The 20167-nt window shown below is 37.5% G+C and overlaps 1 protein-coding gene across 1 annotated transcript in view; it reads right to left on the bottom strand.

Annotated features, from left to right (window-relative positions):
• The window catches only part of MYBPC3 (myosin binding protein C3), a 60436-nt gene extending 43577 nt beyond the window's left edge, over window positions 1-16859 (bottom strand). The window contains exons 1-8 of the mRNA XM_066321128.1: window positions 16740-16859; window positions 7753-8019; window positions 5736-5831; window positions 5426-5512; window positions 5132-5280; window positions 4072-4189; window positions 2667-2715; window positions 1750-1794 (exon numbers count right to left, since the gene is read on the bottom strand). Coding sequence (XP_066177225.1) covers window positions 1750-1794; window positions 2667-2715; window positions 4072-4189; window positions 5132-5280; window positions 5426-5512; window positions 5736-5831; window positions 7753-8019; window positions 16740-16764 — 836 coding nt within the window. The 5' untranslated portion in view covers window positions 16765-16859. The remainder of the gene's footprint in view (window positions 1-1749; window positions 1795-2666; window positions 2716-4071; window positions 4190-5131; window positions 5281-5425; window positions 5513-5735; window positions 5832-7752; window positions 8020-16739) is intronic.
• Between the last annotated feature and the right edge of the window lie 3308 nt (window positions 16860-20167).

Here is a 20167-nt window from a genome sequence, read left to right as displayed (position 1 = left end):
TTCAGCCTGAGATGAGGCTCAATATGCATTTGTTCAACAAGCATCATGACAAGCAATGTTGTGATGAGTTGGTCTGTGAAAGTAAGAAGCACGAGGCAGCAGTTTTTTAATGTGTAGTTCTGCTTGTTACATATGGTGAGCTCAGATGGAATGCACAATATTATTTTTGATGTTCTGAATCCAGCGGGTTTTAGCTGTGCTTCCGGACATTTGTAATGCTGACCTATTCTGAAAACAGCATAAAGTCACTACAATCACTTCTTTAGATTTAATTCCTAAAAAAAGTAATCTTTGCATTCAGACAGGATTTAGAAAGCCCACATGTATTTTCCTTATCTCAGCCAGACTATTATCATCAATGGCCATCTGGTCTTTAACAGTTCTGTTATCTTGAGTGCAAGAATCTGGTGATTCCAGCTCACAGCATTCATACTCATATTCTTCCAGAAGCAACACCTTACATTTAATTATTATTTCATAATTAGAATTTTTTCTTTCCAGTTTTACTGGTGGTAGTTATAGACCACAATGCTGCCTCTGTCAACACACAGTCCTTACTAGTTGCTTCAGAAAAAACCAGTCTGTCTATAGAATGCAAATAGGAGTGTTGGGAAAATTCAGTACTGCAGAAACAAGAATTTTTAGAAGTAGGAAAACAGTGTCAACAGAAAAATGATGGGCATTTTAACAGTACCGTTAAAAAAAGGAAACTAAAGCAAGTGCCAAGCTTCTTGTGCTGCTGGACAATACAAGGCTAAATAACAATTTAGTCTGTGTAATTTGACATAGGTTGTGAAAAGGGATCTTTCTTTTAAGAAAATGCTGTCTTTACATCTTTGATTACTTTCAGAATAGTACAGTAACTGGAAAGGATGATTTCCTGGGTACAAGGCTCAAACAGAGAAGTGTGGTTTTGGCTCTACTTTCACAGGAATGTACATGTTTGCAGGCATAAAATGTACATAAAAATAACCAGTATAATCCCAAATTTGGAAAGGATTTCCTGTGATCAAAAATTCAGTAAATCAGGTCGACAGCTGGGAGAATAACTAATCACCTTATTGCTTCACAAGTGGTAGTTAGAGTTTCAGGAAAGACCAGCAATCAAGGATAAGCTTTTTTGAATAATAGGACTCTAATAATTGCTTTAACATGCATATAGTTAAGTCTAATCTCAGAACTCCTGTTTTTGCTGTAGTAGAAAACATTAGCAGCAAAAGGCATAGAGTGAAAAATTTAATGATAATATGATAAGGAGCATGCCAGGAAACAACAGATATTCATTTGTGTTGGTACATTTCTGTGAGCAACAGCAATTTTAGTCAAAATGTGCTTTGTAGAGAAGAAAACATGTAAAACAGAGAGGGCAGACATGCATATAATTTAAAGTTACTTTTTTCTTCTGACAAGGGTGAGAAGATGTCACCTGCCAAACACATGCATTCTCTGTAGATGAATCTGCCTCTCACTGAACTACCAAGCTATTCTTTTTTTAAATTTATTTGTTTTCATCTATCCTTTTATATTCTTATGTTGTATCTTCTTAATGTCTCTTTATTTGTCTTACATTACTTCTTACTCATATGTATTAATCTCATTAATTATAGCGAGACCACGCATTATAAACAGTGATTTGTCTGGAATTACGGCTGCAGCTTAATTCTGTGGGCTTGTTTTTTCTTTTCTGAAGCAGAGAGAGACAGTTCATTGTAAGACTTAAATTGGTCTGCTGACACAGTCAGTGACTACCTGAGAAAGGCTGAAGTCATCCGTCTCCCCCCTCCTGCTAGGCTCCTGAGTGAGGGCATCAAAGACAAAGCTTCAGATTTAAATAGTTCAGCTCAAAATCTGGCTTCATTCTTACAGGAGAAACTGCCAATCTGAACAGCCTGAAGCTGCTCACACTGCGCTCCCTTCGAACTGATTCAGAATTCTTTTAATTTTGCTAAAAAGAAGAGAAACTCTTGAAACCTCCTTTCACTGTGGTGAAGTAACACAATGCAGTTATGCATGGAGTGTCCACCAGTGAGGCTGGTCAGCTACCTACAGATGGACTTAACAGTAGACAAATTCTGCTAGCCTTGTTTAATTCTTTGTGATGTTAGAAAAATTCTCATATAAAAATAGGATTTATAAAGAAATACTCGAAGAGTTGCCACAGATGATTTATGCTCTATTGAGAAATAGATGTCGCAATATTCTTGGCCTAGTAACTTTTCAAAAATACATAAATAAATAAACAGAATCTTATTTATTATTACATTATTACAAGGAAAAAGCACATATTAATAATTTCTAAAATTAAAAAAATAATAATCCAACCAATTTTGTGAATCTTACTAATAGAAGGGAACAGTATTCTATTAAAAGATACACCAGTTCAGGAAGTATTAAAGGTGGGGGGAGATTGGCCTCTTCAACACCAGTCTTTAATATCTAAGACTATAGAGATATAGTATACCTGAGTTTTCACACAGACACTCACAGTGTCATTGTCATCATTCAACTAATATAGGTGTAGAGCATGAGAACAGATACAATCAAAATGCTTGCAGGAATGTTGTATCAGTCATATGCTGCTTATAGAGCTCACACAAGGCTCCACTGTCCTTATCCCACATGGATGTGTAACCTCATCTAGACAGGTTTGTGCTGTGGATACTCACGTGCGGCGGAAGGCAGCTCGAATATCCAAGTCTCCACTTACAGGTGCTTCTGATGTGGCAAAAAAGTAATGAAGAAAAATGGGAGAGCGAGTCAACAAAAGGCAAAAATATGCTGCTGTTTTAAAAGTTTTCCTTTGCAGACTTTTTTAGGAATAAATTCTTATATTGTAAATTGTGATTAATTGTATATTGAAAGATTAACGCATCATCTTTAAACATGAAGCCCTCACTAATTAGCTTTCAACATCCAGTGTTCTTTTTGGATAATTTATTTCTGTCTCATGTTTCATAATTACCTGGAGCCTGATGGAGTGTCTTATCTCTTTCTTGTCAATTCTCCTGCTGCAAAATTTAAATTTCAATAGTGCCTTCACAGAATATTTAAACCCTAATGAGAATATGACTGGACATCAGCTGAATACTATTATTATTAATAAATCATAATCTATCCTCTGACAGCAGAGGTAAATTCCTGGAACTATGTAGAGTGGTACAGAAACTTAATTGAGGGTGTTGTATAGCGACAATTTCATGACACTATTGGCATAAATTGGTGTGCTGCTGCTGCTGGGAGAAAAGCTGTTCTCAGTTGCTGCTCCTAAGTCTGGAGTCCTAGCTAGTGAAACTCCAAAAATTAACACGGCTGATCAAGTAACTTAATAAACTTTTGTCTTTATGTTAGGTTCACTGGTAGCTGGACACAAGTTAATGCTGCAGCCCCTTCAACAGAATTGCTGAAACAGGAAATGGTCCAAACATTCAGCTCTTTCAGACAGTCCATGCTTATACTGTTTTACTTAAACTTTTCCACACTTGAGGCAAATCGATGTTGAAATGTTCCTCCTTTTAATTTTTCATAAACTTTTCAGTATAGCACTTGTGAGGGTGGCATCATGCATTAGGTAAAATGAGTCATCTGCTCTTAAAGCAGTTTTAAATCTCAAAAGGTGCTTCTGTATGAGGCGAATTTATCTATATAGGAAGGAAAAAGGAATTGACAATAGTATGACATCTAGATTTTGTTTTTCAAATATTTTTAGTACTGAACTTTTGCCAAAATAAGAATGAACTTATCTTCTATTCTAGTGGAATTAAACACCATGAAAGAATGGATCTGAAACCAGAATAAAGCCAGAGAAAAGGTGGGCACTTTTGCATTTTTTGTGCGTGCTTTCTTTAAGAGCATCACAGTTCTGACTTCAGTGATGACCAAGTGGTACTTCTGATGATCTCAATCCCATTCTCTTCTATGGGGTCTCTAGTGTACCTCTTCAGGTCTATACTTCAGGTTTGTGCTTGTCTAGTAACCATTATGTACCAGGTAGAATTGTTGGTGGAGAGGAAAAAAATAATACAGGGGCAGGAAGATTAAAAAAAAAAAATAGATAGGAGGAATTCACCTTACCGTTGACTGTCAGGTTGAAATTAGAGCTATCAAACTTGTCCTTGGTAGACACCTCACATCTATACCCTCCTGCAAAAGTCATGTTTGCTTCTATGATTTCCATTTCAAAGGTGTACACCTGGAACAGACATCAATGATACAATAATTAAGTTAGAAAATGAAATGGTGAAACACAGAGAGGGAATACATGGGGAGAAATAGAGAAGGGATGAACTATGTCATTGTGTCTTTTTAAAACGAAGAACCTCCTGAGTGTCCAACTCATTACTGTAACAAAAAATTAGCAGTAGTCCCCAGTTCAGTGGAAACAGCCGAAGGGTGCTCTCAGTACAAGTATTCCTGAGGATACAACGTTATATTAGTAAACTATATTAGCAAGCTATTCTGGGACATACACTAATGTAAATACACTAATTGCATATGCATTGGAAACAGGGAATAAAGCTTTCACTAAGCAGTTTTAGCCTCTCCCCAGAAGGTTCAGAACATGCCGAAATTCAGCGAAAGGTGTGGTTAATGTGAGCGAGCCTGTCCAGTTCCATCCAGGAGAGGGTGGTAGTGGCTCATATACCACAGAGGATGCAAAGTCGTGGTACAGACTTCTGTTCCTGTTCATGTGCCTTTGGACATATTTGTGGTAAAAAATGGGTCTTATTCGACTACTTAAAGCAGTCTAGACAATCCAAGAGAGAAAAAATTTCCAGTACTAACAGCAGAATGATTGCTCTATTAAGACCAAGTTAGAATATGCTTAAATAGCTGTCTGATTATCATTTTCTCTTAAATATACCACATTTCTTGGGAGGAAGATGAAGGGAATCCTGCAGTAGAAAGTGTAGTACTCCCCCAGTCCTCCAGAGATTTTATCATTTCATAGACAAACTATGCGAGAGTCCATATGTAGAGCTTATCTCTTATCTGCGTGGTCTTCTATGGATAAGTATAGCCTTGTGTGTTGCTTTGGGTACTCTCCATCAAAACATTCCTATTTTAGTTTATATTTTCCTCAGATTAAAGATTAGTACCTAGAAGACTGAGAACTCTATTCTGCCAGTTGTACCTTGGTATTTCGATCATAGCTGTCGTGTAGCTGGAGGTGTTTCCCCACTTTGCTCCCCAGGTCCATCCACTTTCCTTTGAACCATTTCACTGATGGCTTCTTCAGCAGGCTCTCGCCTGCCACTTTGGCAATGAATGTGATGTTTCCACCTTGTAGGAGAAGTAGGTTAAAGTAAGATTATGAATAATGTTTATATGTTACATGACTGCTGTCATCCTGTACTTGGAGGGCTAATAGTCAAGCACCAGGTAGTTTATTTGGCTAGACTTCACTTGGCTAACATTTTGCACTCACCAACAGTAACTTCTCCATCCTGTGGTCGTGCCACAAAGAGCCCAATGGGGTCCAGAGGTTCTTCTGGTTTTGTCTCAGCAGATGAAACTGAAATAAACATCATAATTACTATTTAGAATTTTTTGCATCAAACTACATAGCTAATTAGTTAATTAATTTAAAAATATCTCAGTAGATTTCTTCTGTCTCTGAGATCCCTTATTCTTTATGATCTGCTTTCATCTACTATCTCTATCTCACTTACTCTAAGGAGTTCCTGTGTATGTTCTTCCCTTCTGCTAATAAACCAGACTTGACAATTCTCTGTTACCTTCAGTGTTTTGGCTGCTTTCTGCTGGTGGAGCAGGTGACTCTGAGACAGCTGGGGCTGGAACAGCTTCTGCAGGGGTGACGGTCTCACTCTTTTCTGGAAATTAATGTAAGCCAAGATTAGAGAAAGCCATATTTCCTCTTTCTTTCTTAAGAAATTTTGCAAAAGAACAGCCTTTAATATATGTTAGAAAATGCAAAGAAATTAGCTGTTGTTTCCTAGAGCTTAGAGGATGTGCTGGAAGCAGAAGGGAGCCCACTGAAGCTGGATGATGAGGCTTTTTCTCTTGCTGAGCTCAGAAAGAACTGATGCCTTTATTTTTTAAAATTCTATAGTCTTGATGTGTACGAACTTGTCATCTGATGAATAATGCTATAGTTTGTTGCAAACATCAGTAGTCTAAACAGAAAACGTAATGAAAAATGATGTAATTATTATCTTTGTAAACAGTTTGCTTATTCATGAGATTTTGTTTAACAATGCTGTTGGAATGTAGTGCTACAAAGGCTATTGTGTGCAGCTTGGAAAAAGCTCTAGACACTGTTAGTAAATCATACGAGTAAAGTATTTTAAAAATCCATCTGTAATTTCTTCCCCTGGCTTATGGAAGTTAGTATCCTCTCAATTAAATCATGACCTCAGAGACAAATTCAGGCAAATGCATTTGGCACAATGGAGAAGACAGAATTGTCTGAAAATGGAGTAGGAGTGAGCAACTGGAGCAGATGGAGGGAGGTAGAATTTCTTGAAATAGATCAGTTGAAGCAAGATATATTTTTCCCTGTAGGTAGCGGAGCCACTTCCAAATGATAATGGGCAATCCATTTACTCTGTAACATTACACACTCTACTCCACTTATGCTCCATAGCATCATTTGCAAGTTATCTGCCTATAGCAGGCTCTACATGGAACTAACCTGAAAGACAGTGAGGAAAATAGAGTGAGTACAATATGGACCAGTTTGCTTTCAGGATGAGGTAGTCAGCAAGACCATATTTCTGCATGCTCTGACAGCTGTCAAGTTGTCCTAATCCATACCAGCATTTCCCCTTACACATAATCAATCTGTCACACCCTGTCTTTGCATATGGAACAGGACATCTTGAATCATGGTAAACATTCCTCAGTTTCTTTCCAGCTGACCAGAAAGTCTCACAAGGTCTCATCATGTTGCTAGAACAAACAGTGATAGCAAAGAAAAGGAAGTGATATAAACAACCTGAGTTTGAGGCTTTTCACCAAGTTAAAAAGCAAAGTCAAATACCAGAAGTGGTAAATGGATACAATTTTGGAGGGGAAAAAGGGATCTGGAAGGTCAAAACATTTCAGAAAATGAGTGATTTCATCTATCCTAAGCATCTTCAGCTATTTCTTCATGAGAAAATTCCAGGGAATTTGACTCTTTATATTTATTCCCAGGAAAAGCCTGGGAAAGTTTTTGAAACTTCCACATAATTGGTCTTTTAATGCATAAGAAGGTGGTAATAATGAGAGATACACAAATAATACGAAGGTTACTCTTCACATTCGAGCCCCTCTTGAAATATACATTTTGGGTATCAGGAGATTTTGAGACAATTTTTGGGAATGCATGAGCTTCTAGAAACATTACAGTATAACTTGCAAATGTTTTGTCAATTGTTCCAATTTTGTATTTAAACTAAATTATTGTAAGAAAACACCAGTCCTAGGATCAGGCATCTTAGTTTAGGTTAGGGCAAGGGTTAGTTTAGCTTTGCTTTCCTTTTCAGTAGTTAAGTGTAAAAGCTTGACAGAATTCTAAAGGTGTACATTGACATTTCTCCTATGATCTCCTCTCTGTGGACTTCTGACACCTGAAAAGAGGCATCTTAGCCACAGGAAAGTACCTTCAAATAATTGGGCAAAAGAGATGTGGTGCTGGTAGAGAATTTTTACAATGTTAAAATTGGCTAATTTCCACGGTTCTTATTCATGAAGGTTGCATGTGAGACTGGTAATATTGATGAAACCAGAATTGCTTAGGAAATGCTGTACCTGGTTCCTTGACCTTGAGTTCAAATTTGACCTTGGAACTTCCAGCTATTACAGCATATGTCACATCATCTTCTTTTCCTACATTATTGATTGTCAGGGAATGCTTGTTGCCTTCTGTCTTGATGACATATTTTTCACTTTCAGTAATTTCTGTGCCAGCTCGCTGCCATTTCACCTTGATGCCGGATTTTTCTGTCTCTGCTTCAAACACAGCTGTGTTTCCGGCTGTCACCTCTGTTGTCTTTGGCTTCTTGGTAAATGCAGAAACTAAAAAAAGAGAGAGGGCTCACTAAAATCTGTTTTGCAATTGTGGCATATCTGGTGTAGTCAGCTGTTGTGGCTGCAGCAGCTGTCTCCTTTCTCTCCCATCTGCCCATGCAAGATATAAATTACAACATTTTCCACGGAGAAGTTGTGGAATGGTCTTTGAGTTTATCAAATTCTGTGTCTCACTGTGATGTCAAATCGCCTCCACATTGTCATGAAATTAAGTGGAATGGATAGTGAATTCACCTCACTTTCTGTCTTCCTCTTTGTTTTCCCCCATACTGACCTCTGATTTTTCTTAAGTGAATGTTGTGATCTATGACAAGATGGCATGATATATATTCTTACATATCTAGCTGTCTACATTAATTTGCCATGCACTTTTATCTAGAATTATCAATTTCGTCCTAACAGCTGCTTAACACTGTTGTTACAGAGGATGAAGATCTGTTCTTCAACAACACTGCTGTTTGTGCAGTAACCTGTTCCCTAATACCACAATGAATGAATGGTTCATCTTTAGTCCTTCTGTTTTGACTGATCAAGGCTTTAGTGGAAAGGTATTCACATTCCTGTGATGATTTTTGTAATTTCATTCCAGCTAAAATGTTTAATAATTTTAGCTTGTATTGTTGCTTGTATTCAGAATTTACTTCAGCATTAAAAGTTAAAGTACTTGCCTACATTACACTCTACAACAATTATTTTTCTAATTATTTATAAGATAGATTAAAATATTTCCTCAATGTGTCAAGAAACACTTAGGAAGCTTATAATGAGAATTCATGAAATCATTAACATATAGGGTGAACAAGCGTAAGTCAAACGATGGTTTAATTCATATACAATCAAAGTAGCACCGCAGATAGGAAATTGTAAAGAAGCAATGTATCATGATTTTGATCCAGGAGTATCCTAATGTCTCTCAAGGCTAGGTTTTAGTAAAGTAAGTTATTTTACTTATTTCTTTAATTTTGACCTGATTTATTTCTTTATATTTTTTCATCTTTATTTTGGATCAAGTTTTTCATTTCATGCTTGTGCTTTTGTCCTAATAAAATCTGTTATCATTTGCTGATTGCCATGAGCTATGTTCATGTGTAAAAATACCAGCAATTAACATTCTGATTCATACACTGCATGTTTTTTTGTGCATCATTCTGCCATCTTTCTATTGACTCACCCCTCTATAACTACATTTTTATAAAATACAAGTAATTTCATCACATCTAATTTTACCAGTCACCTCTGTGACAAATTGTCGATGGCTCTCCTCCTCTGGCAGCCACAAGAACTCTTCCAAACAACACGACAATGGTTATAATTAGCTTTGAACTTTTAGTTCTGCTTTATAAAAATGAAAGGAGCATGGCATGAAAATGCTTTAAAAGAAAAAGTTTATATTCGTGTTCAAACAGGTGCTTTAGTTAATGTAAATGGTATATTATTAATAATACCATCTATTCTCTTTATAAAAATCTCTATTCCTGTAGCACGTCTTCAAACCTAATCTAGTTGACCTTAGTGGAGTTACATCTGCAAAGATTTAATCTGATGGCTCTTGGTCTTTAGTCATAATACAATTCATGCTTCTTGCATTGTTTTGCAAAGGATTCAAACCTTCCTAAGCATCAGTTAAAATACGAACTACAAACACTTCAGAACTTAGTAAATATTGAATTTTGCTTTTTTCCATTATATACAAAAAAATTTACATTTTTTCGATTTCTTTTTCTTCCCCCCTACATTTTATATTTCTGATGAAAACACAATTTTAGTTTTGAATGAGCCTAGAAAAGCCTTGACTGACCTCCTGTTTTACCCTTCTTCGTGCTTTCCTCCCCTGTTAAAAGCGTGGGAAATTTCGTCTGGAGTGGAATATTCCTGCATGCTTGTGATTGAGGTCTTTTTCTAATCTGATGCAATAATTCTTTATAAATATAGTGCTTTGTAGAATACAGGGCTATGTACTGTAGTGTCCTACAGCGTGCTCTGCCTGTTACCAGTCACACACCTTACAATACCATATTGCACTTCTGTAAATAACACAGCAGGGCGTGCATTGATGCAGTGTATCCTGAATAATTGCAGGAGAGTTACTGTGCACAGCAGGCTGGACATGCAGGATTCAAAAGACATGTAAAGGTGGCCAGGCTACTGCACAGTGGGCAGGCTGGTCATTTCTGGGACCCACTCCACTACTGTCTGCCTGGCTCCTTTCCCTACGATTCTACAGACAAAGAAGCAAAGAGACATGTTTTTAGTCTTTGAGTACTATTATCATCACTCTTCTATTTAAGCACAAAAGACTCTATAAATATATTAATTACCTAACAGCAAAGTGATTTGTAAAGCTTCCAGCCTACAGTGTCAGGGTTTCATGACACACATACTTGGAAGCAACTCTGTGATCTGCTGCACACCCTGTAAAGTGATTAGGTTTCTTACATTTGCTGTGTAGATGACTCAACAAGAACAAAATGGTTGGCGACAACACAGTCAGAAATCTCCACCACTGCATAATATTCCTGGCTTTAGGAAATCTAAACACCTGCAAAGGCCTGCAAGAACAGTTGTTGTGCACCCACTTTTAAAGTGGTAAAGGAGACTTGGGTTTTAACTGAGTCTTTTTCCTATACTTGAGATTCAGTCTGTGCTGGGCAGTGTCCAGAGTGACTTTTCTCTTTCCAGCTGTATTCTCTTTCATCTTTCACTGCTCTTTTTGCAAAGCAAAACTAAAGATGTATGGCTGGAGATTTTACAGGAAATTACTTTGCTGCAGAGGAGAGATTGCTGAACAGGCATGGGAAGAGAATACCATAATTTTTCATTTTGGGGAAAAACGGGGGCTCCTTAAGAGAATAAAGAGTTCAGTTATTCCCCACCCCTTCATTACGGCTGCTACTTTAAGTAACATGTAAATCCAAGTTGACCAGAGGTTTTCTTTTTCTCATGTAGTTGTACCAATCTAATTTGAGTGTTTCTTCACTAGGAATACTCTTAAACACCACCATTCAAAACATCTGGTCTGTGCTAAGAACGATGCTTTTGCCTGCTTTTATCAGAATCACGTTCCCAATCTGACAGTCTCTCTCACTTCAGTGTTTGGCTTCTACCCAGATAAACCCCTCTCAGTTCTGCATATCCATCCCATACTCTAAACACCCTTGAATATGACCACCACCATGAGGCTGTGGAAAACCCAATGATTGTGACACCTCTTGTGTGATGTTGTGGAATGTGTCTGTCAGCCACTGACAGATCTCAGACACTGTCCTGTGTTTCTCCAGACTCCAGGTGTCCATGCAGTTGGGAGCCGTAATAAGAGTTAGGGGCACCTGATGTCCTCTGCTGCCCACTGTGTTAACTCTCTGATTCCTGATGTGTTCTAACCCAGCCCACAAGGGGAGAGAAAAGTGACATTAGTACTAGCACACCATGGCAGTTCTGGAGAGACAGCAGAGACCCATGTGAATTACCAGTGCTGATCAAGACAGAAAATACTGAAGGTGCTTTGTGTGTGTGCTTAGTAGGGAAGGAATTGGTATTGCTGTGGGGATTTAATGGAAGGAGAGAAGAGGGACGTGAAGCTAACAAAAAGAAAATGAGCCTAGGGCTACTTTGTGATAAGCCATTTTTCTACACTTCACTTCTCATAACCCAGGCATTCCTAATCACTTCTAGCTTCCACAACGCAAACACAGTCACATAATTTCTGAGTAATGTAAACCAGCAAATTTTACCCCAGACAGAAGAGGAAACAGCTGTATGTGGTCTGCTGTTATCTTGCAGAAACTTTTTGGTGGTTAAGGCTGCAGCTACCAGAACTCGCATCCTCTAAAACTCTTGAAACACCTGAGGATGTACACATCAGCCATAACTCTACATATGTTACACGAGTTACAGCTTAATTGGTCAGTAATAAAACCTCTGTTTGGAGCTCTGTGATCAGAGTGCATTTTGAAATTTATTATATTTTATATATCAATATAATATATTAATATATCAATTATATAAATATATATCTTTATTCATTACAGGTCTGTCAATCAGGAGGATCAAGAAAAATAAAACACATTTGCTTTGGGCCAAATTAAACTAGAATGAAATAATTTCAGTTCCAAAACTAATATTCTGTAATAGTCACATAAGTAAAAGAACAAAACTAGTATTCTGCCTTCATTCTGCTGCCATTTATCAAATCTTTATAGCAGCACCTTCATGCTTTCTCCTTTACTTTCTGACCTGCTTTAAGCAATGTCCTTCTAACAGCCATCATCAAACAAGTTTGCTGTTATGCTTCAAGTCTTTTTCATACTTTCCTATGCAAAATCCAAGAAATGGCTAAGCTACTACCAGGGTTTATATCTATTGTACTAATAATTGTTTCCTTTACTCTCTTGTTGAACTCTATCTATTTACTGGGCTTTTATTTTATGAGTATTTTGAGGCAGAGACTGTTTTTCTGTTGTCTTTGTACAGCATCAAACTGTTAGATAGCTGCTAAGAACTGTTGTATCTCTAAAAAGAATTACTGTTAGAAGCTAGAAGAGCAATTCTTATTTCATTATCATCAGAAAAAGCGGAGGTAAGGTGTATATTAAAATAATGTTCAAATTACCAAATAATTTCATTTGCTAGCAACATTCCCTAAATAATCTGGTTTAGAGTCACGAGCATCAGCTGAAAACCTATTCCTGAAATACTGGAATTTCAAAGTATGTGTGAATTATGTGAAATGAAAGTGAGCAAGAAATGTGGATTCTACATAGAGTGGTAGAGGAGAATATGTGTTAGATGACATTTTCAGATGATGTTTCTCCCTTTCTGAAATAAAACCTGTTAAAGGTATAAATTCTTGAGAAGATTCTAATGTATCTAATGTGGATGCTAGAAGCTACAGCAGAAATTTGTGATGAGTGAAATACGACAAAATAATCACAGGTTTTTCCCATAAAGATGAGTTATCTTACTGCACATTCAGTTTATTTGGTGTTAAAATATATATTGGTCAGTATAGTTAATTAATATTACAAAAGTAGTATTAGCTAAGACTTCATGTTGAAAATTGATCTTTGCTTACACTTGGCATCTAGTTTTGCTTCTGTATCATTTGCTCTTCCATTGAGTTAAAAGCCAAACTGAGGATAAGCAGACTTCGGTAATGGAGCTTGTAAATTCCTTTCTGAGAAACTATATAAAGATGCTGCACATTCCTCAGTCAGGACCTAAGTGGCTTCTTGCAATTACAAGCTTAATCACTCCATGATCCAAAAGCTATTGAAAGACTCAATCTTATCATTCCTTGCCTGCTTCAGCAGCTGAGATTGCGAATTCCTGCAACATGAGCAACAGGCGAGGAATAGTTCCACTAATCAGTCACCTCTCTCTATGCATCCATCACACTTTCTGTAAAAGGGAGAAAGTAGTGTTCAGCAAAAGGAAACTATGTCTGTATGAATTTAGGGTTTTTTCTGCATTCCTGTGGTGCATAGAAGTTTCTTGCAGTACTTTGTTGTGTAGGTGCTCGCAAATGTGAATGATCTCATATTCAAACTAAAATTCTGCAGTTTACTCTTCGTTATGTATTATGTACTATTATTATTACTATTATTATTATTATTATTGAAGCCTCTGTGTACTTACAAGATATTTGTAAATTCTTGATGAAATGTCCTAATCAGAACTGCAAAATCTAGATTCTCCAATCTATAAAATACGTGAGTAAAAGTTGACTGATTTTCAGAGAAGGTGAGTAATGTAGACTTCTCCTTTTCCAGGTATAATAATGCACGCGCTTCCCATTAAGTCCCATTTATCTACTAAATTTGGTGTTTAAAAAGTCAACTATTTCCTCCTAATGTCATAAAATATTGTTAGGGAAATGGTTGGGGTTTTTTAACCTTTCTGAATTTTCACAACAAAAAATTATCGAAATTTTCCAAACAGTGAGCTTTTGAACAAAGATTAACTATGAAATGTTTAAATAAAAGGGCAAAGAACATAAAGTTTCTGCAACAGAATCCTGCAAAAAGTGGTGCTTTTCAAAGTTTGGTTGTTTGCTCTGACACTGAACTCTTATAGGCCTTATAAATTCTGTTGCTCTTGTGGATGGTGTAGATCTTCTAGAATGCTAAGAGTTCTTTTGGCATTCTTGAAATAAGTAGGAGAGTGCTTTATCCTGAACTATTTTAGTTGGGTGGTTTGAAGTTAAAGAATTTGTGTTGGAAAATCTACCTCATCACACCATTTTAAGTTTAATGGTTTATTTCATTATTTTTTGGGGGGGTTTTGGTGGGATTTCAGGGGTGTTTTGGTGGCTGTTTTTTTTTGGTGAGTTTTTTTTTAGGGAGGGTATTTTGTTGTTGTTTGCTTCTTTTAACATGTAAAAGGCCTGTTAAAACAGCAGATATAAGCAGAATATCTCTGATAATTCTTTGAAATGAAGAATTTTCTTTTGCCGATACACCAGATGTACAAATTTCTTTGGGATTTCTTTGGGATCTTCAGTCTAACTCTATGGTGTATGAAATGCAGGAATTGTGATTTATCCAAGTATGAATTACCCAATGGTTATTTGGCCCTCCTGAGATGGTGCTCAACATTATCCCATCTTGAAGTGGCTTGAACTGTATAAACAACACGAAATAGAAAACAAAAGGGATTAGTGTCTCCTGGGAGACTGAGAAGATCCTCTCAGTTAAAAGTTATGGGGCATGTGAGTGGTTCTGTCTCGGTCAGAGTGGTAACAAGAGCTTTTCCTCCCCCTGCTGTGATAATCCCAGTGTTTGGTCTGGTTTGTTCATAAGAACTGTGTAGGACTAGTGGTGTTAGACACCTGTTAGATTTCTCTGGAGAAATAAACTGGAATAGAATTTCTCTTCACCATTAGCCAGCAAAAGCAGGCATCTTCACAGAGATATTGCCTCTCATCCACAGAGAATGAAAATGTTAATTCAAAGGCAGTTAAAAATTTAGAAATCAGAAATCATAACGCCAAGGTGATTATGTCAAATTTTGCCTACTCTGTTGTATATCTTTTTGTCTGCATTCATAACAATTAGACATTTCAATAAAACTTAAAAATCATGTGACTTTAAAAGCAGAATATGAGTATGATTTTCTCATTTTTGGGGTTATTACTGAACCTTTGCAGCTTATATTTTCAACTTTTGTCTACAATTACAGGATCGAATATATATTTCTTTTTTATATAAAAATCTAATTTCATTAGAAATGGCAGCCTTGTAAATATGAAACGATGTTACATTTGTAATAAAAGGGAAGGATTGCTGACACCACTGTCGCTTTAGGGTTATCATATAGAGGGAGCACAAAAAATCTTGTTGGAGTTAACCATGCTTTAGTGCTTTGCAGTTTGTAATTGGAGAGCCTCTGGGTGTGTAATGGTCTGCCTCTGGCAGTGGCTGATTTCAAATATTTTGGTCAGATGAAAGTTCTTCCTAACAAGTTCTTTTGTTATTGTGACCACAGGAGATTGTCTCATTGGCCAAACTGAGAGGAGACCAATGCCTGCTCAGGCCTTTGCAAAGCACAAAGGCCATTAATTTTAAGTCACCACAGCTGCCACTGGCTGACTCTGGAAACTCCACATTATTAAAAACACATCCACCTTGTACTGTAATTCAGGTAGTGGTGATTCTGGGTATGCACTGGCATCACTGAAGTGACAGCTCTAAAGTGGAGAATCCCAGATTTAGTTCCTGCAGGCTTGACTACTGAATATGCTCTTCACATATTGACACTTGACAAGCAATCATAAGTTCAGGTTTTGTCAGGGTTTTTTTTCCCCAAACTTACTTGTGGACAAAGTGCTCCTGAGGTATCTTTCTCTGAAGGTGTCCTGAAGTTAAACTCTTTCTCCTTTCTGTACCCAGGCTTTCTTCCTCCTCAGAAAACCAGATCCATTGCACCTTGCACCCCATTCTAGGCCTCCTCTATGTGGGCAGCCTCAGTAATTCCTTATTTGAAGATTTTAAATTAAAACATTCATAAATCTGAAATACTTTCCTGGTATTTTTCTCTGTGGCTCTGTGATTTTGGCTTTCTGAAAAGGACTTGTTATCTTCTGGCTCAAGGAGAAAGGATGAAGGAGGGCGAGGGAAAAAAAATTGCATGTATTCTTCACAGTAAAATGTTGCCTTTTTTTCCTAGAGTTCTATTGTCAGTGGTTGAAAGAACTAGAAAGAATAAACTCTGGACCAGGTATTGTTTGCTTTCATTTTCACAGATACTTCATTAACAATAAATACCATCAAATTTTGCTAGTAATACTTCTACAAACTGTCAAGAGAAAAACCCCTCCAGCCCAAAATAAAAGCGGGAGAGGTTTATACTATTTAACTGTCCAAGAGAGAGACTACAAGCATTTATTTATTATTTTTTTCAGAGTCCTAAAGGGGACTAGGAAAGGAAATGAGAAATTAAAAGCATCTGAGAATTATATGCATTTCACCTCTATTTTTTCCTCATCCCTAGTCTCTTGAGAAAATTCTGTGGCTGAGGGTTACCAAAGCACTTAGTTATTTCTCTGCAAGATCCCTTAATATCTCCTACATTTATAACTTAATAAAATAAAATTTCTTTTTCCTGTCTATTTTTTTTTCTTTGAGGCATCTCATTTCTCTAGAATACAAAATCTATTCATGTTTTTCCCTGTCAAGCTGTTCTTAGTTTTGTCTGTCAGTTATGATCCTTACCTGTTTTCTTTACAGGCTCTGGCATCTTCACTTTGTTTCTGCTGAAGCTCCCAGTTGCATCTGGAAAGCAGGGTATGAGTTACACAGGAATGTGGCTGCAGGGCTTTTGAGACCCCTAAAGAAGCACTGGATGGAAGCCCCCATCCTGCTCCTCCCCTTGATCCCCCACTGTTGTCAACTACGGCACCTTATCAACAGCAGGACACGCATGACAGGCTACATCAGCTGGGATAAATATAGCCAAGTTCCAGGAGCCAGGGAGCTCGAGCCACCCAAGAGTGGCTACCACTGATCTGTTGGTATAAACCAGAGCACAATATGATGCTGCACATGAGTACAGTGCATTTTCTAGCTCCAGGCATGTATTGCATGAAGAAGTCCAACACTGCCATGCTTAGAGGACACTCAGCAAACGAGATCTGCTAGTTACATCTCCTGTATGCTGGTTCCTGCTTACTCTAAGTGTGTATTTGCTTACATTCTTACTACTTATTTCAGTTTTTGTTTTTGTCATAATTGGGTCAGAGCTGAACAGCCCCTCAGAAACTGTTTTCCTTGTTTCTTATTTTAGCTCTTCTACTGAAGACTGTATTTGTAGAACTAACTGAACCTTAAGGAAAGAACTTTTTTTTTGCAGAGACACTTACACATAACTGACATTTGCAGTCACAAGTAGAAAGCTTAACACTACTTAAATAGTTTTAGTCCTCCCTCCCCATCCACCCACTTGATACACAGCATACATTTCTTGATAACTAGCAAGTTTTTTTTTTCTTCTTTTAAATATCATTTTAAAAATAGTTCCAAGGTTTTATTTTATACCACTAGACATTTCAATTTTGCTTAATCATATAGAAAAGACCTGGAGGAAAATCTCACTAGAAAATTATTCCTGTATGGCTATTTCATGCTCTAATCATTGCTTCTTGTTTATTCATATATTTAACATATAGCAGAATAGTAACTGTGGACAATCATTCTTTTATCATTGTGATGGTTTATCAATTTTGAGTTTTAAGCTTTGCCAGAAAATCTCTAGAGGCCAAATATTTAGCATATTTTTGCCACCACTAGTATTGACAAAATAATTAAAAAAACAAAAAAAGTGTGGTTTTCATTCCCCCCCCCCTCGTTTTATCCTGTAAAGAACCTAATTTTTAAAGGATTTCATCTTTTGGCATGGAGTTCAGAACAGAGCAGTGTGCAAGCAGCACATCAGTCACTGTGTCTGTCTTTCACATCTCACTCCCTCAGTAGGCTGATAGGACAAATGCAAGAAACACTGCTGATACTTCTCCTGATCTGGGGCCAAATACTTCCTTGAGTGAGGAAGACAGGCAGGATGTTGCCTGTGCTTATTTTTCATTTTTTGAGTGGAGCACAAGTTACCATGATATGTATTTGACTATCCTGTGCCTGAGGTATTTCACTGGGGGTCAGGAAATCTTGGCTATTTGCTTTGACTTGAAACCTTTCAAAGGGCTTGATCTCACTTCTTCCCCACAATGAAACAGAACTATGAGGATTCAAGCTGATGCAGGGAAATGATCCAAATCAAATAATAACTTTGCAGGTTTTGTGATTTTTAATGTTATTTAAAGTTATATTTCAAATGTTCAAGACTGGGAAAAATGAATGTTTTGTCTGCTATTACACCTTAGGTTACCAGGTGGCAGCATTGTTGTAATAGTAAACTTTTTTCTAGCATTTTCTGTAGTATGATATCTATTACTACTTTTAATAACAAAACATCTATGCAAGTAAAATAATTTTCATATTTACACATAATTTCAATCACCCAAAACAGATTTGTAGTGGGTTGTGATAACGACTTTCTAGTGCACTGCAACACCAGATAATTTTTCAGCAAGAGTGTGAAGTTTCATCCTGTATTCAAATGAAACTGATGTACAAGAACAGTGAAGCAACATGTAATAAATCTCTCAGGGCCTGTGCTTAAAAGGTGAGTGAGAGAGAAAATTCTTCCTTGTCAGAAGAATTACTCTGAAATTATTGTTCTGTGCTTCAGTCAGTGGCTTTCACCACGTAATTCAAAATCAAGTTCAAAAAGTACAGAAATTGCTGGCCTGCAGTGAAAGGCTGTGTGATTTTGGATAGTTGCACCATGGCTTATGCAGAGAAAAGCAAGGATTTATTATTTATAGCCAAAGTTAACAGCACTTCTTCCTAAAATGACTATCTGACTTCTTATTAGAAGGCTATGTATTTAGGTGCTTGTGACCCTGCCCAAATCCAGGTGGAAAGTCTGTACATTACTTTTCTATTTTGGACTTCTTTTCCTGGTAGTTTCTGCCATGGCATTTAATTTCTTGTCTCTATTTCTGTTTGTTTGCTTCTCTGCCTCTTTATTTTGTTTCACGAAAATATCACCTCCTTGGTGGCTCGGCAGTTCCTGAGGACAATGCAGTAAAACTGCCTCAGTGGCAGCAGATTTACTGGTGTGAATGGTGGGGCAGCTGAGGTGGCTCAGTGCAGAGCACAGCCCCAGCAGGACTCATCCACTGAAGGGCTCTTAGAATCATAGAATATCCTGGGCTGGAAAGGATCCACAAGGATCGTCAAGTCCAGCTCCTGACTTTGCACGGGGCAGCCCCAATACTCACATGTGCCTGAGGGCGTTGTCCAAATGCTTCTTGAAGGCTGGCAGGCTCCTGCTGTGACTTTCCCTGGGAGTTCTGTCCTAGTGCCCACCCACCCTCTGGGTGAAGAATCTGTTCCCAATATCCAGCCTCACTGTTTCCTCTGACTTTTTGAATCACAGAGTGCCGGTGTGTACAGTGCAAAACCACTTCACCTTAGTGACAGAACGTGAGTTTACAGGATTTAGGAGATTTGGGTAATGCTGGTCCTGCTTATTTGAGCTTCCCTCTGCACAACCGTTTTGTATCCCTACTCTTTGCACTCCATATTTGAGTTCTTCCTGTATATTTGGCAGTAACTTGCTTTCATTTCAAGGATGTTCTTTTAGCTGGCTTCATGATAAACAACCTGCATTGCTGCATATTCTAGACTATGGGGGAAAAATTGCAGTCTGCATATGCTCAGTGTGAACTTTCTACATTTCATACTCTAAAGAAGTTCTGTTTGTGCCCAATGAGGTCCAGTTCAGCAGAGTTTTCTATGCTTTTATCTCTGGGCTAATGAGGGACTTGGACTTAATCCACACACTTTAACTAAAAGCAAACAGCCTTTGTGTCCTGAGCTCCAAGCATTACCTCCCTCAGGCACAACAAAATAAAGGGGAGAACCAAAGGGCTGGGGGGCAAGTAGTTGGAACTTCAGATAGAGAAGGGATCACACCAAGCTGAGTGGGAGAAGGAAATAAAAATGTGTGATTGAAGGGCATGGATGGGGGGAGAAAATTGCTTTTTCTAGGTAATATGGGAGGGATTTGAAATGGATTCTCA

The sequence above is a fragment of the Sylvia atricapilla genome, chromosome 6 (genome assembly GCF_009819655.1).
Source record: "Sylvia atricapilla isolate bSylAtr1 chromosome 6, bSylAtr1.pri, whole genome shotgun sequence".
Classification (NCBI taxonomy): domain Eukaryota; kingdom Metazoa; phylum Chordata; class Aves; order Passeriformes; family Sylviidae; genus Sylvia; species Sylvia atricapilla.
Note: the sequence above shows the minus strand (reverse complement) of the source record. Positions and strands in the feature narration are given on the sequence as shown.